The sequence below is a fragment of the Salmo salar genome, chromosome 15, assembly GCF_965601325.2.
Source record: "Salmo salar chromosome 15, fSalSal1, whole genome shotgun sequence".
NCBI lineage: Eukaryota > Metazoa > Chordata > Actinopteri > Salmoniformes > Salmonidae > Salmo > Salmo salar.
The window spans coordinates 39,974,879-39,999,135 of NC_138305.1; the positions used below are offsets into that span (position 1 = coordinate 39,974,879).

General features: G+C 44.9%; 1 protein-coding gene across 1 annotated transcript in view; it reads right to left on the reverse strand.

Moving 5' to 3' along the window:
* Positions 1–24,257, reverse strand: part of LOC106571336 (mitogen-activated protein kinase kinase kinase 5) — a 59,294-nt gene that overhangs the window by 13,455 nt on the left and 21,582 nt on the right. Inside the window, exons 4-19 of the mRNA XM_045695654.2 lie at positions 22,224–22,417; positions 21,012–21,180; positions 20,337–20,443; positions 18,332–18,502; positions 17,572–17,684; positions 16,328–16,487; positions 15,926–16,079; positions 10,753–10,860; positions 10,482–10,534; positions 9,692–9,787; positions 9,264–9,345; positions 8,511–8,644; positions 5,566–5,693; positions 5,154–5,290; positions 4,536–4,641; positions 1,038–1,195 (exon numbers count right to left, since the gene is read on the reverse strand). Of these exons, the coding sequence (XP_045551610.1) occupies positions 1,038–1,195; positions 4,536–4,641; positions 5,154–5,290; positions 5,566–5,693; positions 8,511–8,644; positions 9,264–9,345; positions 9,692–9,787; positions 10,482–10,534; positions 10,753–10,860; positions 15,926–16,079; positions 16,328–16,487; positions 17,572–17,684; positions 18,332–18,502; positions 20,337–20,443; positions 21,012–21,180; positions 22,224–22,417 (2,070 nt within the window). The remainder of the gene's footprint in view (positions 1–1,037; positions 1,196–4,535; positions 4,642–5,153; positions 5,291–5,565; positions 5,694–8,510; positions 8,645–9,263; positions 9,346–9,691; positions 9,788–10,481; positions 10,535–10,752; positions 10,861–15,925; positions 16,080–16,327; positions 16,488–17,571; positions 17,685–18,331; positions 18,503–20,336; positions 20,444–21,011; positions 21,181–22,223; positions 22,418–24,257) is intronic.

The window sequence follows — 24,257 nt, forward strand, 5'->3', positions numbered from 1 at the left end:
ACGCCATGCCTGGACTGAGCACCGGCGCAGAGGAAGGCTCCGGCCATGGAGCTGAGTTGGCCGCCGTGCCTGGATTGGGCACCAGCGCAGAGGAAGGCTCCGGCCTTGGAGCGGGACTGGACGCCGTGCCTGGACTGGGCACCGGGGCAGAGGAAGGCTCCGGACTGGGGACCGTCGCCGGAGGCTCCGGACTGGGGACCGTCGCCGGAGGCTCCGGACTGGGGACCGTCGCCGAAAGCTCCGGACTGGGGACCGTCGCCGAAAGCTCTGGACTGGGGAGGCGCACTGGAGGCCTGATGCGTGGGGCCAGTACAGGTTGCACCGGACTGGTGACACGCTCTTCAGGGCGAGTGTGAGGAGCAGGCACAGGACGTACCGGGCTGTGGAGGCGTACTGGAGGTCTGGTGCGTAGAGCCAGCACAACTTGTCCCGGACAGATGACACACTCCGCACGGCGAGTGCGGGGAGCTGGCACAGGACGTACTGGGCTGTGAAGGCGCACTGGAGACCTGGTGCGTAGAACCAGCACAAATTGTACCGGAACGATGACACACTTCGCACGGTGAGTGCGGGGAGCTAGCATGGACGTACTGGGCTGTGGAGGCGTACATCAGGGCGAGTGCGGGGAGCAGGCACAGGACGTACCGGACTGGGGACACTTACTTCAGGGCGAGTACGAGGAGGAGACACAGGACGTACCGGACGCAATGGAGTGCTAACATGGAAACTCCACATAAACAAGATCCCACAAAAACCAGTGGGGAAATGGCTGCCTAAATATAATCCCCAATCAGAGACAACGATAAACAGCTGCCTCTGATTGGGAACCATATCAGGCCAACATAGAACTAGACAACCTAGATAGGAACACCCCCCCTAGTCACACCCCGACCTAACCAAAATAGAGAATAAAAAAGGCTCTCTATGGTCAGGGCGTGACAACTACATTTTAAGCCAGCCAGACAAAAACACCATTCACCAATGGAAAGTGAACTAAGGTCCATGAACTGAATTTTAGTTGACCTCTGAACTCTGACCTTGAACATGGCGGCCTGTGGTTCGCCCAGCTCGTAGAAGGGTGGTTTCCCAGTGGCCATCTCAATGATGGTGCAGCCAAGAGACCAGATGTCCGCAGGCTTGCCGTAGCCTCGAGGGCCTTTATCTATGATCTCAGGGGCCATGTACTGTAGTGTCCCTGCAAAACAACAACACACCAAACAGACAGGAAATTATATAAATAATATCATAGCTACTAGTTACAAGTTGCATTTTAAAATGTGCATATCAGTGCTGATACAAGCAAATCAGGTTTTCAAGTTTTAATGCAATAATCAATGACAATGCAATAATTAAAAAAACACACAAGAGATAAGAAAAAATAGGAACACAATAAGTAAGAAAGTAAGCATAATATATATAGGGTCAGTTCCAATACCATATTTACAATGTGCAGGGATACTGGAGGGATGGAGGTAAAAATGTATAAGTGTAAGGTGACTTTAGGGAGGTTGAACTCTAGGTAGGGCTGCTAAATTCCTGCAAATTCAATAAATTCCCTGGTTTTGCAGAAATCCTGGTTTATTAAAAGTTCCTGGATTTTGCAACCCTAGCTCTAGGGCTAAGTTTAATTCTGTGCAAGTGAAATTCTGCTAAATGCTAGCCTGTTTCAGTAGTATAGCCTAATCAACAAAGAAGAACTACATATTGTAACCCTGGATGAAGTGAGTCTATTTAGGTCTAATTATAGCCTACTGTAAGTGGAGCTTCAATAAAGCTTTTAAAAAGGTAAGCTAAGTGCTATGGTGAAACTGGGAGAGACAAATTGACGGACAACTTAAACAGGAGAAACTGACTGTACTGGATGGTTTTAAGATGCGAAGGTGCATCTCTATGCACCAATCAGATGGTCTTAACAAATGGGTCAAGCTGTGCGGCAGCGTAGCCTAGTGGTTACAGCGTTGGACTAGTAACCGAAAGATTGCAAGATTGAATCACTGAGCTGACAAGGTACAAATCTGTCATTCTGCCCCTGGACAAGGCAGTTAACCCACTGTTCCTAGGCCGTCATTGAAAATAAGAATTTGTTCTTTAACTGACTTGCCTAGCTAAATAAAGGTAAAATAAATTTAAAATAAAATTAAAAAATTGGCTGCCACAATGTCAACGCTGGCATAACCCTGGCACCCTGACCTGACCACTCTGAATATCAACAGCAGGCTATTCTGAAATATGTAATTTACAGGATGATGAGCTAAAACAAGATAAATGAGGGTGAACTCATCATTCAAAGCCATCATTTTGATAGAGATACTACTACTGTCACGGTCGTCATTGAAATCATACTCAGACCAAGGCGCAGCGTACGTAGAGTTCCACATCTTTATTAAATGAAACTCACAAAAACAATAAAGAGCAACGAACACGTGAAGCTATGGAGTGCTCACGGGCAACTCCACATAAACAAGATCCCACAAAAACCAGTGGGGAAATGGCTGCCTAAATATGACCCCAAATTAGAGACAACGATAAACAGCTGCATCCGATTGGGAACCATACCAGGCCAACATAGAACTAGACAACATAGATAGGAACACCCCCCCAGTCACACCCCGACCTAACCAAAATAGAGAATAAAAAAGCCTCTCTATGGTCAGGGCGTGACAGTACAAACTCTTAAATAATTATGAATAGATCCACCATTGAGCACAAAAACAACACTTGTTACAGAATATTTTACATAAAAATAACATCTGTCAGACAAACCATGCCTGACAACATGATCCAATAAGACAAAGGTGCGGACTCTGGCCGCAAAACCTGAAACCAACTGGGGAGGGTAGGGGGGGTGACTAGTGTCGGTGACGGCTCCGGTGTGGGTCTTTGCCCCCGCCCAGACCACGGGTCCGGCCATGGAGCCGGGTAGGAGCCGTGTAGATCGCCGTGCCTGGACTGGGCATCGGCGCAGAGGAAGGCTCCGGCCTTGGAGCTGGACTGGACGCCGTGCCTGGACTGGGCCCCGACACAGAGGAAGGCTCCGGCCTTGGAGCGGGACTGGACGCCGTGCCTGGACTGCGCACCGGCACAGAGGAAGGCTCTGGAGCTGGCACAGGATGTACTGGGCTGTGGAGGCGCACTGGAGACCTGGTGCGTAGAACCGGCACAAACTGTACCGGAACGATGACACACTTCGCACGGTGAGTGCGGGGAGCTAGCACAGGACGTACTGGGCTGTGGAGGTGTACATCAGGGCAAGTGCGGGGAGCAGGCACAGGACGTACCGGACTGGGGACACGTACTTCAGGGCGAGTACGAGGAGGAGACACAGGACGTACCGGACTGGGGAGGCGCACTGGAGGCCTGATGCGTGGGACCGGCACAGACTGCACCGGACTGGTGACACGCTCCTCCAAACGCCTGCATTGCCGCATACTCCTCGCCAACTCCATTCTCCGATATCCCTCCTCGCACTGTTCCATTGACTCCCAGGGCGGGCTTTGGCACTCTCCCTGGGTCGACCGACCATCTCTCTACCTCCTCCCAGGTTGTCACTGGTTCACCCCTCGGCTCCGCCGACCACCCCGTGTGCCCCCCCCCAAAAACAAATCTGGGCTGTCTTTTGGGCTCTCTACGTGGCCGCGAACCCCGGCGTCATCGCTGTCCTCCCTTCTCTCCTTGCGTCTGCTTCCACGGCAGGGTTTCGTGTCCTGACATGATTTCCTCCCAAGTCCAGGATTGACCTGACCTGACCACTCTGAATATCAACAGCAGGCTATTCTGAGATATGTCATTTACAGGATGATGAGCTAAAACAAGATAAATCCTCAAACACACATCACAAATAGTTTCTTAGAGATTAAATCTCATCAGAACTATAATTGTAAATAGTGAGTGGGATCACTGTTTGGGTTGAGGGTTTAGCCCATTTTCAAACAACCTGTTCCATCAAGGCATTTGACAATGTAGGTAGAGGAAGCTCGGTGGTTATAAACTCAGTCAGCTATACCAGTTGTTATAAACCCAGTCAGACAGACCAGTACATACCAGTTGTTATGAACCCAGTCAGGCAGACCAGTACATACCAGTTGTTATAAACCCAGTCAGACAGACCAGTACATACCAGTTGTTATAAACCCAGTCAGGCAGACCAGTACATACCAGTTGTTATAAACCCAGTCAGGCAGACCAGTACATACCAGTTGTTATAAACCCAGTCAGGCAGACCAGTACATACCAGTTGTTATAAACCCAGTCAGGAAGACCAGTACATACCAGTTGTTATAAACCCAGTCAGGCAGACCAGTACATACCAGTTGTTATAAACCCATTCAGGCAGACCAGTACATACCAGTTGTTATAAACCCAGTCAGGCAGACCAGTACACACCAGTTGTTATAAACCCAGTCAGGCAGACCAGTACACACCAGTTGTTATAAACCCAGTCAGGCAGACCAGTACATACCAGTTGTTATAAACCCAGTCAGGCAGACCAGTACACACCAGTTGTTATAAACCCAGTCAGGCAGACCAGTACATACCAGTGAAAGTCTCAGTCCAGGGGTTGATCCCAGCCAGCCTTTTAGAGGTGCCAAAGTCAGATATCTTCAGAACTCCGCTATATGTGTTTATAAGCACATTATCACCCTGTGGATATAAAGAGAACCAAGGGGATTAGAAAAGAGCTCCATTCCAAGTAATCTCCATTCATTCGACTTAACCCAATGACTATGAATAACAGCCTGGTAATCTAAGGTATTTCCTAGAAGGCAATCAGCAACAGTTGTTACAGTGTTACAGGCTATATTCACCACTTCACGGAAATGGCTGTTATGGTCATTTTATGAGACACTATTGTTAAATGTGTCAGAATTTAGAGGCCTATCTTGTCCTGGGTATGTGAGGAAGAGTATGCTAACCTAAATTAATGTTTCTATTATGGGATGGGAGTGTGGTCAGTGTGTTTTATTATTTATGACTGAGATTGAGCTATGTCACATTAACATTCCGGTAGGATGATAAGGAGAAGTCATCATACTAGAGCCAGGCGCCACTTACAAATCAAATAATTTCTGTACCACCGACATGAATGTGGCCTCCCTACTGGCCAGGCGCATACTGCACATTGGCCAAAGGCTTTGAAATTGACCAGGCTTTACCTTGATGTCTCTGTGAGCAATCTGGTTGTCATGGAGGTATTTGAGTCCCTCCAGGATCTGTCTGGTGTAGAAGCCGATGGTGGGTTCGTTGTTCTTCAGCGGACCCCATTTAGACCTTAGCAGAGCAGACAGGCTTCCTGGAGGTAAACCACAGGACAAAGTCTAATACATATCAATACATTCTGCTTTACTATCAGCAGGACGGTAGTGTATTCAATCAGTAAGCCAGGCTACCTATTACATAAAGCAGACAAGATATGCGTTTTTTTTCTTTTTCTAGGTGTAGTGGAGGAAATCTAGTCGCTTCTTGTTGTCTTTCACTGAGTAAAGATGCAACATAGGCTTATAAGACATGGTTTGGCATTGACTACATAATGTTACCTTTCTAATGCTGCATGGATAGCCCTCTTACCTCCGGGAACCTGCTCCATGAAGATCTTGATAAAACCATTCTCGCTGATGGAGCCCAAGTACTGCACAATGTTCTTATGCTTCAGATGTTTGTGAAGGGCAATCTCCTCATGGAGGGGCTGGGAGTACCTTGGACAGAACATCCGCTGTTACATCTCCCAGGAGAAAGGGCAAGATGTTCTCTCTCACACACACACACACACACAATGGTCATTTCAAACTAAAGAGGACAAAGACACTTTAGTGAGAAATAAATGTTCAAACTTCACACCATAAATAATAAGACTAGATACATTCTCCCTCTATTCTACTGAATCAGACACTTATTAGATTGCCTTTCCCCTCTGAGAGGATACTTCAGAGCTCCTTCTTAATGATTAATAATAATTCTTGACACATTTGAGTTAGCCCATGAGAGCCCTCTAATGACTTGTGATGTGATGAGTGGAACAATGCGTGACAGAGGAATCTTCTGGGCTGATTGGGCTCTGAAGGAGTCCCATAATAAGCCAGGAGTAGTTGGAACAATGAGTAGACCAGAGATGGTGGTGGAAGGCAGTGCAGCGCAACGCAAGGCAAGGAAGTGGAGTGGAGTGCTTTGTACACTAGTTGCTAGGCGACCATTCCCCCCCCCCCCCCCCCCCCCCCCCCTATTCTTTTCATTGCCCAGTCACTCGATCAGGTTTATAGTATATATACAGTGCTGCTTGAAAGTATGTGAACCCTACAGGGCTGGTCATTATTTTGCTATAAAATATTAAAATAAACATATAAAATCCTTATCTAAACCCCAATTCATAATAAAGACATTCCAAGTAAATTATATATTTTCGTGGTTTATTTAACTCAGATTGGATGTGTGCAAAAATATGTGAACCCCTTCAGTCAATAGCTTGTGGCACCTCCATTAGCAGCGATAACTTGGAGTAAACGTCTCCTATAGCCAGTAATCAGTCTCTGACATCTGTTTTGAGGGATTTTTGCCCTCTCCTCCTTATAGAACTCAGCCAATTGAGTGAGGTTTGAGGGATGTCTGGCATGAACTGCCCGCTTCAGGTCCTGCGACACCATCTCGATTGGATTTAGGTCAGGACTTTAACTTGGTCGATCCAAAACAAAAATCTTCTTTCTCCTGAGTCATTCTTTGGTAGATTTGCTTGAATGCTTTGGGTCGTTGTCTTTTTGGAAGACCCATTTCCGGCCCAGCTTTGGCTCCTTGACTGATGGCCTGACGTTCTGTTCAAGAATCTCCTGGTATACCTCAGAATTCATGGTTCCCTTAATGATGTGGAGTCATCCAGGTCCAGAGGAGGAAAAGCAGCTCCAGATCTTGACATTCCCACCACCATGCTTGACTGTTGGGATAAGGTTATTTTGGTGGTAGGCAGTGTTGGATTTTCGCCAAACATAGTGGTGTTGATTGTGACCAAAAAGGTCCATTTTGGACTCATCGGTCCAGAGAATGAACTACCAGAAACCTTCAGCTTTGTCCAGGTGGTCTCTGGCAATGTTATTTTTTGACAGCAGACGCTTCTTCCTACAGTAGCAACCCTCCCATTAATGGCATTTCGATTCAGTGTTCTTATTGTTGAAGCATGAACAGTTATCTGAGATGCAGCAAGGGAGGTCTGCAAATCTCCAGATCTTATTTTTGGGTTGGCTTTTACCTAAATTATTATTGTTCTCGGGGATACCTTGGAAGAGCGACCACTTCTAGGCCGAGTTGCTGTCATGTTAAATGCTTTCCATTTGTAAATAATTTGCCTCACAGTGGACTGATGGAGCTCAAATCTTTTTTTAGATGATTTTATAGCCTTTCCAGGACTGATGTGCTCTCACTACCCTCATCTGATGTCCTCTGAGATCTCCTTTCCTCTCCACATGGTGTGCTTTACGTTCACCTGGATGGGTAACACCAAACTGACCAGGTTTCTTATCTCTATTTATCAGAGTCCCATCCAAACTTTACCCACCTGATTCCACTTACCTACTTGATTTAACCAATGGAACTTGGGGTTCACTTATTTTTGCACCTGCACAATTCCTTTTTAATGTTGTTTTCCTACTACACACATGATTTCCTCTACACCAACATATGGTATTGGTAAATATAAACCTGTTATGTCAGATCAAAAAGACTGGTTCTGATTAGATGAAGATTTCATGGTAAAAACAAAAAAAATCTGTAATTGTACAAGGGGTTCACATACTCTCAAGCAGCACTGTATAACACTGGTGTCCCAAGGAAAGGACACACCACAGGAGAGCAGGTCTAGCACAGAGCTAACACAGTGGACGGCTCAAACGACTGCTTTGGCGCCCCTTCGATCTGCCAATCAAATGACCCCTCTCAGGAAACCACTTCACTTGTTATGCTCTGAATTACCACTCACTCACTTTACATAATGACACAGGAACCTTTTGCTATACAGCCTTCCATTAGCAAAGTGCGTGATAAAAAGACAGTGAAAGTGTCATGGATGGGGGAATGGTAGAAGCTGATTGGTAGGGTCTTTTTGAAGAAAGTCTAGTTTACATGTTCTCTTACTGTAACGCCCTGGCCATAGAGAGGGGTTTTTTGTTCTTTATTTTGGTTAGGCCAGGGTGTTACATTGGGTGGGCGTTCTATGTTCTTTTTTTAGGTTTTTGTATTTCTGTGTTTTGGGCCGTGTGTGGCTCCCAATCAGGCACAGCTGAAGTTCGTTGTTGTTGATTGGGAGTCACACATAAGGAGCATGTTTTTCCTTTGGGTTTTGTGGGTAATTGTATTTTGTTAGTGTGTTTTCCTAACAGAACTGTTTGCTGTTGTCTTTTGTTTATTTTTGTAGTGTTCTCTTTTTCATTAAAATACTAATGATGAACATATCCTCCGCTGCGTATTGGTCCACCTTTTCCGACGATGACTTCTCTGTTTCATCTGACGACGAAGACAGCCATTACACTTACCTGCTGTCTCTCTCCGGTATCTCCTTGATGGCCAGCCGCACCTGGTTGCTAAGGTCCCGGCCGGCGTACACCACTCCAAACGTCCCTTTTCCCAGAACCACCCTCTCTCCGTGCTCATTATACTCATAGTCGTACTGAAGAGTCAAGCACAGAAGGACATTATGTTAAAGATGACATTTTGTTGCATGTTAACTTCAAGGACCATTACAATCTAGAGTTATAACAGGGATATATAGGTACATCTAAGAACAGGTGAGCTATAAAGTGACAGTTGTGGCTGGGTACTAACTGATAGAAACAAAGGGAAATGTGAGCTTTGCAAGGTGTGGTCCAGATCAAACAGTGTTCAAAAAACTATTGGGGCATCTGATCTGGGCCATGCTAGTGTTTGACAGGAAGAGGCTGTGTCATTGTTTTGGGTAATTATTCACAGGTAATTGTTTTGTCGCACCACTGGGAGAACAGATGAATAGAGGGGCAGTTGCTTTTTCTACAGTACACTCTGTTGGTTTCCATTGCATGAACAGCGTGACCCACTTTTACACTGTAGGAAGTTGTCTCTAACCATTTCAACACTTTACATGGCCTGTATCTGGTTGTATATAGATTTTGAAAAACAGTCAGAGAGACTGTTTCTGCTGAATACATCCTAGATCTTGTATACATATACTGTACATCAGGTAATCCTGTTGGAAACAACATAGAAACAAAAGAATGTGGCTAGAAAAGGAGTATCCCTCTCTCCTCCTTCACCTCTAGGGCGTCAATGTCACACTCCCCCTCTTCCGGGGCTTTCCATGCTTCCTCTGCGATGCTGTTGACCAGATCACAGAACCTGCAACACACAGAGCAGTCACATCAGTACCGTTCCACATTTGAGATGAAATACTCAATTTACACCCACACTAACACCAGATAACCTTCAGCGCACTTAAAAATATGTCACAAGAGCAGTTGTGAAATAACACAGAGCCCAGACAAGCACCCTTTCACACACTCACAAACCCCCATCACACCGGCACTGACTCACTGAATCACACTGTGGAGCTATTGAGACTGGCTAGCTGTGCTTTGGTTCTTCTCTGTGAGAGTCACAAGTTTCTACAGTACAGACACTCCCTTGAAGAACAGCTCATATGCTTGTGAGATGGCGCGATCACGGCACAGAGGGACAGACAGACCTTTTGCAGTGCATCTCCGTGCAGAAGTAGATCTGAAAGTCCTCTGAGTTGTGCAGCACATACAGGAAGGCACTGCGCTCGTCAAACTTGGAAATACTGAGGAAGATGAGTTGACAGTTAGAGAAGAGACGATAAAACACTGGCATAGACTAGATGTCTGAGTGTAGCCCGACATTTCTGAGAAATCATTCCAGTAGTATCTAAGTGCAGAAGCTTTTTCTTTTCACCAGAGCTGCAAGTCTCTTACAACCTAACAATGTTCTTCATTCAATCACATACAACAAGTTACAGTAACTCTTAAATAATGAATATAACTCTAAACATTCATTCCCACACACACATACACACTGTTGAGTCTCCACCAGTGTTCAGCTGAGCGAACAGGGATTTTAAGCCAGTTATCTAAGGCCAGGGCTGAGCGGAGTGGACCAGAGCAGAGAATGAGTGGTTGAATTCAGCCCACCATGGCACACTGCTGCAGCCAAGGGAACTGCCATTGTCTCCTAGTACACTGGAGGGCGAGTGGGCACAAAAAAATATACGCTCCCTAGCAACATCTCACAGAGGCCCTCTGAAGTGGGAGATCAGTTGGAGGGGGAAGGAGGGAGAGGCATTGAGGGACCATCTCTGACTAATATTGCCTTGGGAACCAGGTGGCAACATTATAATCTGTTATGTTGTTGGCAGAAGTTACAGAGGAGAGTAGAGTAGAGAGGAGAGTAGAGAGCAGTCTTTATTGCCCATACATTACAATGAGTGTGTAGAACAGGACAGCTGTGAGATCACCAACCTGACACCCCGTACTGACATGGCCCTGAAGTTCCACTCATGGACCCCCCTGTGCTGTTAGAACGATCAGAAAAACATGAACGTCAGTACCTCTGGTGACTGATTAAAATGTGTAAGGGCAGAGAGAGACAGAGACAGAGACAGACAGACATATAGACAGACAGGCAGGGCTGTACTGCAGGGCTGTACTCCAGGGCTGTACTTCTTTTCTGAGACACAAAGCAAAGACACAAGGCAGTTGTCACACACTCGTCCTGTGGTCAGTAACTTACCTTGTCATCAGGGGAAACATGCCAGATGGAGACAGTGTTCTCCTCCACATCGTTGTTTATGGACAAGTACGAAGGCAGATAGATTTTAGTGGGCTCCAATATCAACACCTGGAAAAAAGGACAACCAATAGGACATCAAGACATTTCACAATAAAGCAGAGAAAGTAAACAGTGTAGGAAAACTGCCCCAGCTGGTACCACTGTTATGGTTGATGTAGAGTACCAGTCAGAATTTTGGACACAACTACTCATTCAAGGGTTTCTCTTTATTTTTACTATTTTCTACATTGTAGAATAATAGTGAAGACATCAAAACTATGAAATAACACATGTGGAATCATGCAGTAACCAAAAAAGTGTTAAACAAATCAAAATATATTTTATATTTGAGATTCTTCAAAGTAGCCACCCTTTGCCTTGATGACAGCTTTGCACACTCTTGGCATTCTCTCAACCAGCTTCATGAGGAATGCTTTTCCAACAGTCTTGAAGGAGTTCCCACATATGCTGAGCACTTGTTGGCTGCTTTTCCTTCACTATACCTTTGTCTGTACATTATACCTTGAAGCTATTTTATCGCCCCCAGAAACCTGCTCCTTTTACTCTCTGTTCCGGACGTCCTAGACGACCAATTCTCATAGCTTTTAGCCGTACCCTTACCCTACTCCTTCTCTGTTCCTCTGGCGATGTAGAGGTAAATCCAGGCCCTGCAGTGCCTAGCTCCACTCCTATTCCCCAGGCGCTCTCTTTTGATGACTTCTGTAACCGTAATAGCCTTGGTTTCATGCATGTTAACATTAGAAGCCTCCTCCCTAAGTTTGTTTTATTCACTGCTTTAACACACTCTGCCAACCCGGATGTCCTAGCTGTGTCTGAATCCTGGCTTAGGAAGACCACCAAAAACTCTGAAATCTCCACCCCTAACTACAACATTTTCAGACAAGATAGAACGGCCAAAGGGGGCGGTGTTGCAATCTACTGCAGAGATAGCCTGCAGCGTTCTGTCCTACTATCCAGGTCTGTACCCAATCCATTTGAACTTCTACTTTTAAAAATCCACCTCTCTAAAAACAAGTCTCTCACCGTTGGCGCCTGCTATAGACCACCCTCTGCCCCCAGCTGTGCTCTGGACACCATATGTGAACTGATTGCCCCCATCTATCTTCAGAGCTCGTGCTGCACGGTGATCTAATCTGGGACATGCTTAACACCTCAGCCACCCTACAATCTAAGCTTGATGCCCTCAATCTCACACAAATTATCAATGAACCTACCAGGTACCACCCCAAAGCCGTAAACATACCTCTGCTGTTTTCAACCAAGATCTCAGTGATCACTGCCTCATTGCCTGCATCCGTAATGGGTCAGCGGTCAAACGACCTCCACTCATCACTGTCAAATGCTTCCTGAAACACTTCAGCGAGCAATCCTTCCTAATTAACCTGACCCGGGTATCCTGGAAGGATATTGACCTCATCCCTTCAGTAGAGGATGCCTGGTTATTTTTTTTAAATTCCTTCCTCACCATCTTAAATAAGCATGCCCCATTCAAGAAATGTAGAACCAGGAACAGATATAGCCCTTGGTTCTCTCCAGACCTGACTGCCCTTAACCAACACAAAAACATCCTGTGGTGTTCTGCATTAGCATCGAACAGCCCCCGTGATATGCAACTTTTCAGTGAAGTTAGAAACCAATATACACAGGCAGTTAGAAAAGCAAAGGCTAGCTTTTTCAAGCAGAAATGTACTTCCTGCAACACAAACTCAAAAAAGTTCCGGGACATTGTTAAGTCCTTGGAGAATAAGAGCACCTCCTCCCAGCTGCCCACTGCACTGAGGATAGGAAACTATGTCACCACCGATAAATCCACTATAATTGAGAATTTCAATAAGCATTTTTCTACGGCTGGCCATGCTTTCCACCTGGCTACCCCTACCCCGGTCAACAGCACTGCACCCCCACAGCAACTCGCCCAAGCCTTCCCCATTTCTCCTTCTCCCAAATCCAGTCAGCTGATGTCCTGAAAGAGCTGCAAAATCTGGACCCCTACAAATCAGCCAGGCTAGACAATCTGGACCCTTTCTTTAAAAAATTATCTGCCGAAATTGTTGCAACCCCTATTACTAGCCTGTTCAACCTCTCTTTCGTGTCGTCTGAGATTCCCAAAGATTGGAAAGCAGCTGTGGTCATCCCCCTCTTCAAAGGGGGGGACACTCTTGACCCAAACTGCAACAGACCTATATCTATCCTACCCTGCCTTTCTTAAGTTTTCGAAAGCCAAGTCAACAAACAGATTACCGACCATTTCGAATCCCACCGCACCATCTCCGCTATGCAATCTGGTTTCAGAGCTGGTCATGGGTGCACCTCAGCCATGCTCAAGGTCCTAAACGATATCTTAACCGCCATCGATAAGGAACAATACTGTGCAGCCGTATTCATTGACCTGGCCAAGGCTTTCGACTCTGTCAATCACCACATCCTCATCGGCAGACTCAATAGCCTTGGTTTCTCAAATGATTGCCTCGCCTGGTTCACCAACTACTTCTCTGATAGAGTTCAGTGTGTCAAATCGGAGGGCCTGTTGTCCGGGCCTCTGGCAGTCTCTATGGGGGTGCCACAGGGTTCAATTCTTGGGCCGACTCTTTTCTCTGTATACATCAATGATGTCGCGCTTGCTGCTGGTGAGTCTCTGATCCACCTCTACGCAGACGACACCATTCTGTATACTTCTGGCCCTTCTTTGGACACTGTGTTAACTACCCTCCAGACGAGCCTCAATGCCATACAACTCTCCTTCCGTGGCCTCCAACTGCTCTTAAATACAAGTAAAACTAAATGCATGCTCTTCAACCGATCGCTGCCTGCACCTGCCCGCCCATCCAGCATCACTACTCTGGACGGTTCTGACTTAGAATATGTGGACAACTACAAATACCTAGGTGTCTGGTTACACTGTAAACTCTCCTTCCAGACTCACATCAAACATCTCCAATCCAAAGTTAAATCTAGAATTGGCTTCCTATTTCGCAACAAAGCATCTTTCACTCATGCTGCCAAACATACCCTTGTAAAACTGACCATCCTACCGATCCTCGACTTCGGCGACGTCATTTACAAAATAGCCTCCAATACCCTACTCAATAAATTGGATGCAGTCTATCACAGTATCACAGTCACTCGTTGGCTGGCCCTCACTTCATACTCCTCGCTAAACCCACTGGCTCCAGGTCATCTACAAGACCCTGCTAGGTAAAGTTCCCCCTTATCTCAACTCGCTGGTCACCATAGCAGCACTCATCTGTAGCACGCGCTCCAGCAGGTATATCTCCCTGGTCACCCCCAAAGCCAATTCGTCCTTCAGCCGCCTCTCCTTCCAGTTCTCTGCTGTCAATGACTGGAACAAACTACAAAAATCTCTAAAACTGGAAACACTTATCTCCCTCACTAGCTTTAAGCACCACCTGTCAGTGCAGCTCACAGATTACTGCACCTGTACATAGCCCATCTATAATTTAGCCCAAACAACTACCCCTTCCCCTACTGTATTTATTTATTTTGCACCTTTCCACCCCATTATTTCTATTTCTACTTTGCACTTTCTTCCACTGCAAATCTACCATTACAGTGTTTACGTGCTATATTGTATTTACTTCGCCACCATGGCCTTTTTTGCCTTTACCTCCCTTATCTCACCTCATTTGCTCACTTTGTATATAGACTAATTTTTCTACTATATTATTGACCGTAGGTTTGTTTTACTCCATGTGTAACTCTGTGTTGTTGTATGTGTCAAACTGCTTTGCTTTATCTTGGCCAGGTCGCAATTGTAAATGAGAACTTGTTCTCAGCTTGCCTACCTGTTTAAATAAAGGTGAATTAAAATAAAAAATAAATAAAATGTGGTCCAACTCATCCCAAACCATCTCAATTGGGTTGAGGTCGGGTGATTGTGGAGGCCAGGTCATCTGATGCAGCACTCCATCACTCTTCTTGGTCAAATAGCCCTTACACAGCCTGGAGGTGTGTTTGGGTCATTGTCCTGTTGAAAAACAAATGATAGTCCCACTAAGCACAAACCAGATGGGATGGCATATTGCTGCAGAATGCAGTGGTAGCCATGCTGGTTAAGTGTGCCTTGAATTCTAAATAAATCACTAACAATGTCACCAGCAAAGCACCCATACACCATCACACCTCCTCCTCCATGCTTCACGGTGGGAACCACACATGCAGAGATCATCCACTCACCTACTCTGCGTCTCACAAAGATACGGCGGGTGGAACCAAAAATCTCTAAAACTGGAGTCATCAGACCAAAGGACAGATTTCCACCAGTCTAATGTCCATTGCTCGTGTTTCTTGGCCCAAGCATTTCTCTTCTTCTTATTGGTGTCCTTTAGTAGTGGTTTCTTTGCAGAAATTTGAACATGAAGGCTTAATTCACACAGTCTCCTCTGAACAGTTGATGTTGAGATGTGTCTGTTACTTGAACTCTGTGAAGCATTTTTTTGGGCTGCAATTGGAGGTGCAGTTGACTCTAATGAACTTATCCTCTGCAGCAGAGGTAACTCTGGGTCTTCCTTTCCTGTGGCGGTCCTCATGAGCTTCATGGTTTTTGCGACTGCACTTGAAGAAACTTTCAAAGTTCTTGACATTTTCCGGACTGACGGACCTTTATGTCTTAAAGTAATGATGGACTGTTTCTCTTTGCTCATTTGAGCTCTTCTTGACATAATATGGACTTGGTCTTTTACCAAATAGGGCTATCTTCTGTATATCACCCCTACCTTCTCACAACACAACTGACTGGCTCAAACGCATTAAGAAGGAAAGAAATTCCACAAATGAACTTTTAACAATGCACACCTGTTCATTGAAATGCATTCCAGGTCACTACCTCATGAAGCTGGTTGAGAGAATGCCAAGAGTGTGCAAAGCTGTCATCAAGGCAAAGGGTGGCTACTTTGAAGAATCTCAAATATAAAATATATTTTCATTTGTTTAACAATTCTTTGGTTACTTCATGATGTCTTCACTATTAATCTACAAAATAAAGAAAAACCCTGGAATTACTATTTACTGGGACTGCATATGTCTAACTGTCAAGATCAAGTCTAAACAGTGAAGAATCCCAGGAAGGAAGGCAAAGAGAGCATAGGACACATACCGGGAAGCGGACAGACGAGACGTCTTTCTTTGTGGCCTCCACCAGGAAGTCCATCCAGAAGTCCACCAGTTCCTGTTTGGGCGGCGGCTGCTCCACAGAGGGCTTTTTGAAGTGCTGGTAAATCAAGATGGTCTCCACAAGAGAGCGCAGATACCTGGATTGCAGTCAACACAGACGATAGCTTAAAAGAAATGTAAAAGGCCTTTGACTGCAGGAAAAGAAAAGGCAGTTAAACAGCTAAATATGTTTGAATAGACTGTTTAAATCTTGAGCACCAAAAGAAAATAGGCCACTGACTGACTACGAAAAAAGAAAGCACATTTCAATTGTGCAAAATAGTTTGAAATAAGTTCACTATATGTTGAGCTTTAAATGTAAAAAATAAAAAACACCCTCGCTCACCAGACAGGGGCCTTCAATTTGAAGAGTTTCTCGGAGGCCTGTATGACCCTGGTGTTGTCACAGGCCAGGATGCTAGCCCCCAGGAAGAAACCCACATCCCAGTAGCTCTGCAGCTTGTCCAGGCTGCCCTTCTTCCCCAGTAGGCTGCTCAGCTTCACTCCTGGAGAGAACAACAAGGTCAGGTCAGGGACATATTATAACAGTGGAGGCTGCTGAGGTGAAAACGGCTCATAATAATGGCTGGAACGGAGCAAATGGAATGGCATCAAACACAAAGAAATCATGTATGTGATACCATTCCACATATTCTGCTCAAGCCATTACCACGAACCCATCCTCCCCAATTAAGGTGCCACCTACCTCCTGTGTATTATTATAATATAAAAGAAAGATACTCCACACTGTTGAATCCTTCCATTTTATTGTGCAACGTTTCGAGATACTATGTCCTATTTTGACCTATTTTGTTTTATTTTTATACCATGTGTTATTTAAACAATATGGCCAGAGGAGGTGTGGTATATGGCCAATATACCACGGCTAAGGGCTGTTCTTACACACAACGCAATGCAGAGTGCCTAGACACAGCCCTTAGCCGTGGTATATTTGCCATATGTCACAAACCCCTGATGTGCCTTAGAGCAGTAAAAAAAAGTTTTTGTCATACCCGTGGTATACGGTCTGATATACCACGGATGTCAGCCAATCAGCCTTCAGGGCTTGAACCACCCAGTTTATAATTCTTCACAGAGATCAGATTCTTAGTGAAGGAGAACACAATGGGAAGTACTGCACAGCAGGGGTTTGGGAATAGGCTGGGCACTGTAGAGCTTACTCTTATGTCAAGCATTTCACCTGAAATGTAGATTGGATTATTTTAGTACCCACTTAGGATAAATCTTAACATGCAATGTAGTTACTTGCCATGTTGCTACTAAATTGCAGAGTAATGGAGCATGGTTGTTATTTTTGGCCTCGCTGAGGGAAGCTGCCACTACATGTCCTGCTCAGGCAGCCCAGGACAGGGCAGAGTAGAGGAGAGCAGGGAGGGGGGCAGGGACTTGAAGGGGGCCCACGGTTGATTCCCAGGATTGTCTGTTCTGTTTCTCACATTCCTGTGCTACTTTCTGAGCCTCAGATTTCACAGTAAACACAGGGGATTGGGAGCCAAATAGCACAAAACTCAGGCAGCTCAAGGCAAAACATTAGATATCAAGGAGAATAAAGTGTTAGTCAATACTCACCGACTTTGCGTAGCTCGAAGGAGGCGTCAAACTGGTGTCCCGCTGCCAGGAGTAGAACGGCGTAGTTGATGCCAGAGTGTAGTGTTGGCTCAGACTCAAACCCCTTCTTAAACCTGAGAGGAATGACAGAGAAGCTAACTTAGAATCACCAATATTACACACTATGCTTAATTTTTAAATCAGACATCATGTTTCTACAGTAATTGCTGATGTGTCCTTAGTGAGAACTCCTTAGAGAGAACTTTTCATCTCCCTAGTTTTGTAAAAAGCATCCAAAACAATTACAGCCTTATTTTGCAGGGTGCACAGAGGAACCACTTGCACAAAGCTTGGCACTCGCAGATAAAAACCCTAATTTACTTAATGAGCAATCTGTTCCACTGAGGGAAGGAGTGTGAATAACATGAGAAGACTCTCCAAAGACATTGTCTGGGTTGGAACAGAGGACAAGGTTGCCCGATGGGGAGTTATTCTAATGAGATGCCATAAATCGTCTCGATGCGAGACATAACCATTCCAGGAAGATCGCAATTATCTTCATATTATCACTGGTGGTGGTGCCGTTTCAAATCAGCTTCTGTCAGACCTTGCAGCCTCTCTGCTCCATGTCAGATGACATAGATGTTCATTATCTGTAGTTGAGAGGTGGTCTTTGCAATCTCTGGCTAGTGAGGAGTGAGAGGGGAGTGAGAGGTAATGACTCTCATCAGCAGCCAGGCTCTCACCAGTGTGTGTGCGCGTGTGTGTGTGCAGCTCTCACCAGGCCGTGCCACTGTCCCTGCTCTCTTTGTCAGCGAAGTGGGACTCCAGGAACATGTCCTTGTAGATGCGTCCCACCAGGCAGTAGATGTCTGAGGCCACCTGGTTGTCAGCCTTCACCAGGGGCAGCATGATGTCCAGGGCCTTCTGACGGTCCCCTGGGAGGTTCCTCCTGAAAATAGCAGAGGGAAGACCCAATGGTCAGAGACAGACAAGATGTGAGTTCCAAATTGTATCCTATTTCCTTGTGCACTACTTTTATAAGGAATAGGATGCCATCAATCGGGCAAGGATAGTGCATCAAGGTAGGACGTTCAAATTGCCATGGGGCTCCTGGTGGCGCGGTGGTCTAAGGCACTGCATTTCAGTGCTAGAGGCGTCACTACAGACCCTGGTTCGATTCCAGGCTGTATCACAACTGGCTGTGATTGGGAGACCCATAGGGCAGTGCACAATTGACCTAGCGTCGTCCGGGTTAGGGTTTGGCCGGGGTAGGCTGTCATTGTAAATAAGAATTAGTTCTTAACTGACTTGCCTAGTTAAATAAAGGTTAAATTAAAAGAATGTCCTAACTTAAAATGATGCCTTCTCCAAGGTATGCCCTACCTTCATTTGGAAGATTTTGAGTCAGCATCCAATGCAGGCCTGTCACTTATTTTAGAATATAGGCCTATTAACTTCACCTCTACCTCTGGATGTTTCCTTCGCCAGGTAGGATATCCCATGACACCTTGCGAAGCAGGTAAAACTCCCAAATTCCGGCAACAACTAATGGCGGACAGAAGTCACCTCTTCATAGAACATTTTCCAGAAGAAAGAGGAATAACTTTGTGGAATGTGAGTATTACGTTTATTTAATAACAAAATTATGTTAACATTTTCAACAAATTACTTTGATATGCATTTTCAATTCAATAATTTGGACATACAATGCTGAGTTTGCTCTTATCAGCCTGCTAGTCAAGCTAGCTAGCTAACGATTGACACGATCTAGTGAGCTAGCATTCATACAAATGTGTTTATCAGCTGTTTAGCTAGAGGAAAAGCTGAACTAAGCAATTTTAATTGTAAATTCAAACATGTGCAAATTATGAGGACTTGAACATTGAATTGGTGAACTAGCTAGCCAGCTAATTAATGACAGATGGATGTTAAATAAAGCATAGGAGCTAGCAGCTTTTTCCATGGAGCCTATCCAGAGGGAATGGGAATAGGGCACCTGTAATGGAGGCTGCAGCTCATGCTGCTCTCCGCTCCCCAGCTTTCACTTCACACTAGTGTGCAGCTGAACGGCAACTGGAGGGGGGCGAAGCTAAGCAGTGAGTCAGCCTAGCCCACTCCAGTCATCCAACAGTCAAACATGGAGGGGAAGGAGGGAGGGAGTGCAACAGGAAAGGTTTCGACATTTACATCCCTGCTGCTGTTTTCTCACCAATTACTCAACAGAAAACTCTGCTTGTCAGACATGTTTAAATGAAGAGATTTAATTATAATCATCCTTTCTTCATTGTTGCAGGATAATGGCAATATTTCGCTATGGTGCACTACACTGCTGAGTCATGGACCACCTCTAGTTGGGGGAGACAAATGGGCTGCTGTGTAAACAAACACACAGACTCATGGCAACCATCTTCATTTTCGGGCCATTCAATGTTTTCCCAATTATGCAAAGAATGTGCAACAGCTTTCTTAATACGTCTCTTTGAGCGTGTGAAATGCAGTGAAATGTTCTCGTAACTGGCCAGACACAAATGTTGCGTTGTAGCATGCAGGAATTTTCCAATGGCTCCGAAATGATGGAGCAACTTGCTTGGAAACCCAGTGTGTGTTTACAAGTGAGGCAGCATGTTAAAGATCAGGCAGTAAAATACTTCCCAAGCTGAACATGTGGGATGTTCCGACTCAGAGCACAGACACACATGTTCAGCACATGCATGTTATGCGTGTGTGTGTGTGCGTGCGTGCGTGTATAGAAAAAAACAGGTTTGACATACTGGGGGTCTTACCGATTCAGTGCAAAGGCATGGTGGAACTTGACATGGGGATTGGCCACAGGGTCGAATGTAGGAAGCTTCTCCAAGGTCTCCACCAGCTTCACTATGGATTCATAATCCTACGTTACATACAAGCATAGAAAAACAGATTGTTGGATTGAAAATCATGTACCCACTCAGCCACATCTTGGTTGCTATAGTTTACATGAAACCTAAAATATCTATGTCCTTGTTCCCTTACAAAGTCACTACTTTGGGAAGGACATTGTCGGCTTCTTCAAGTACTTCAATAAACAAATGTCCCCTCTTCCACTATTTTTTGTCCAGTATATATTTATCTAAATCATGTTGAATAATTCAGCCTCTCCTTGTATCTCTTGTTGTTGACATCATTTATTAATGTGACGGGTGGCTGCCTATGGCTGGCAGGATGGGAGGGTGTAGGGTGAATGGCATGGCAATGCCTAGAGAACAGACTGCAGAGCAGTTGCACATGAGCCACAGGAAGGTGACAAAAACTTAATCTGCAGCTTTCCCCTGAAAGCCCAAGATAAAATTATCTCAGAAGAATGACTATGTTAGAAAAGGCACTGAGGGAGGCCCTAAAACATTTATGCTGAGGCATTTCAGTCTATCTAAATGGCCCATGCCGATAGCATCTGACAAGCTGAAGAAGGAAAAATGTACCTGGATGTCCCTGTAGGACAGAAGCAGGTTGATGACGATGTCAGCTGAAAGGCACTCTACGTTGTCCAATCGTTGTTGAATTCGGCTGAGTTCTGAGGCCAGCTCCATCCCTGTGAACAATTCCCGCGCTTTCCGAATCTCGTTGAGAATGGTTTCTCTGAAGTATTGGCTGTGAAGGGGTACCGGAGAGATTCAGAGAGAGATATTATTTCACACTAGAAATCAAGTTTTCTGCAGATAAACCATTATTATGTATTGCTGTGACTTTCTGGGGAAATAAATATGAGGAATGGGGATAGATACATTATTTTCAATTATAAACGGTTGTATCTATTCCTCTGAGGCAACTTTTGATATAGGCTACAGTGTCTTTGATCTTGCCTGACACCATTATAAATAGTCTACCCTCTTAAACATATGCAATATGTCAGTTATTTACTTCCTCGCGGCAGCTGAATGTGGAGCTCATGAATGCGTTCCCTGGTAAGCCCCTTCAAAGTATTCTTCACTGTACTGTTGGAGTTGCACTTTTATCTCAGCTCTCTGAAATATGACTCCATATTCCTAGAAGAGAGGCTGTTATGCTGAATATTGGCAGAGAGAAAAGCCATAAACATTAGGACAGAACTAAGCAATGCTAACATTAAAACTGAGATTGCTATGCAAGCCAAAGTGTTGCAGAGGGACACACCAAATAAAGTAATGCATCATGTATTATCCAAAATGAGTGAATTGGATAATACAATGGACTCTGAGGAATACTCATGAACTGCAATATCTGATGAAAAGAAGAATAGACTAACAAAAAACATTGCACATTTTAAATTAAGTAAAGCTTATTGGGTAACAAGACCTTCGATGGCTCCATTAAACTACAGTATGGCTACAGTCATACCGCACTTCATCAGCTAGTCATCCATGTTGCTTAATCAACCACAGACAATTACACAAGACAACACAAAATCCAGCTGTTATACAGTACACTTTAGTTCATGTTAATACACCTCTGTTGGCAATAATAGCCCTGGAATCATCACCTTGATGTGCATGTTCACACCTTCCCTAGCGAGGTGACACCTGTTTCACTACATCAAGGTGTGAGTACAGCAAACGTGACTTAGGCCTATAGCAGCCCAGTGTCTAACCCCAACAACCTAATCAGCAGGAGCTTTAGGCCTAGCATCTCAGGCTACACATCCCTCTACTACTCACCAGGAGTTAGCCTGGGGCACCTTGAACAGCTGGATGAAGCGGTCCAGCAGGGATATGCAGATTGGTCCCAGCAGCATCTCGAAGCTGGGCTGCATCAGCTCTGTCAGGCCCTTCATCAGGCTGCTCTCGCAGCAGTACACCTTGTTGTGCGGCGTCACCATGTACGGGATGAAGCTGTAGTTGGCTGAGCATGTCTGGAGGGAAACAGAAAGCAGCAATTTCTTGGGTCGTAAACATACAGAGGTCGCCTGGTCCCAGATCTGTTTGTGCTGTATGATTATAAAACACAAACAGGTCTGGTACCGTGCTAATGTATAGGTTGTTTCTGTTAGATTATATTACATTGCATGCTGACTGCATGCGTTATATACAATGGGAGGACAGTGGTATGGGACTCCCTCGTGCTGGTAATTTTGTGACATAGTGTTGTGACATAAGGAGGAGAATCTGATCTGCAGGGACAATGGTGTGGTTGTACCCATGAACATAATTGAGTCTGTCTAAAGAGCCAGTGTTCTGGGGGATAGATCCACATCAGTAATGAGAGTGGCATAAGGATCTGTTTAACCGGGCTGCTCACACTGCCCTCAGGGCAGAACTAGCTTTAAAACTCCATTCATGTTGCTCATGGAAATCAATTCAAACCACGTCTGTCTTACTACTCTTGTCCAACTGTATTTGCAGTAAATCTATCATTGATGTAATTTTAGTCTGTCATGTTCAATATACTCAACACTCAGCACTTGAAAAGCTTGAATTGATGGATCCTAAATATACTTGAACATGTAGGCTACAGTAGGTTACGGAAAGGGATGAATCCTGAGTGCACAGTCAGTGGCTATTTTAACTTCTCTGTTTCAATTCCATCTTCAAGAACACATCCGGGCTGCTTGCAACTCACACTTGCAACAAAAGGAAGTGAACAGAGGCTCAACATCTGCCTGTAGAAATTGGAATGTTCCACAGTAAAACTGCTTCCTCCCCTGCAATCTTATTTTTATGACATCAGTCATGCCATATCTTTCCAAAATAACCTGTAACGGCTTGTCACGGTTAGATGCAGACACAGATTACAACATCCTGCCCTATATTGAGCCACACACACTGCGTGATTCATGCCCTAGCGGATTACATGATGACAACCCATCACAAATTTATAAATGTTTTAATCGCTAGGTGCCATTGAGACTGTCCTTCTCCCTGGCATCGTCAGCCAATGAGAAGCATCCAACTGCAGATTATGCTCGTTGATGCCGCCTGGTCTGCGAATCGCAAAGCACATGCGTCTCAAATTGTATTTTTGCGTCTCAGTTGGCATGTGTGCGTGCAGCCTGAACTCGCAACGTGTTCTAGGGCATCAGTGTGCTACGCGCATACCAGACGGCGCACTAGCTCTGGTCCAGGGCATTATGTTAGCGTGTTAGTATCATCATGGTCAAAGTTGGGAGAGTTAGCTAGCTAACTACAGTGCTTTCAGAAAGTATTCACACCCTTTGACTTTTTAAACATTTTGTTGTGTTATAAAGTGGGATACAAATGGATTTAATTGTCATATTTTGTTAATGATTTACACAAAATACTCTGTCATGTAAAAGTGGAAGAACAATTCTAACATTTGTAAAACAATTATGAAAAATAAAACACTAATATACAGTATCTTGATTACAAGTATTCAACACAATGTTGTTGATCCATCCTTAGTTTTCTCCTATCACAGCCATTAAACTCTGTAACTGTGTTAAAGTCACCATTGGCCTCATGGTGAAATCTCTCAACGGTTTCCTTCCTCTCCGTCAACTGAGTTAGGAAGGACGCATGTATCTTTGTAGTGACTGGGTGTATTGATACACCATCCAAAGTGTAATTAATAACTTCACCATGCTCAAAGGGATATTCAATGTCTGCTTTTTTTTACTCATCTATCAATAGGTGCCCTTCTTTGCATTGGAAAACCTCCCTGGTCTTTGTAGTTGAATCTGTGTTTGAATCTGTGTTCACTGCTCGACTAAGGGGCCTTACAGATAATTGCATGTG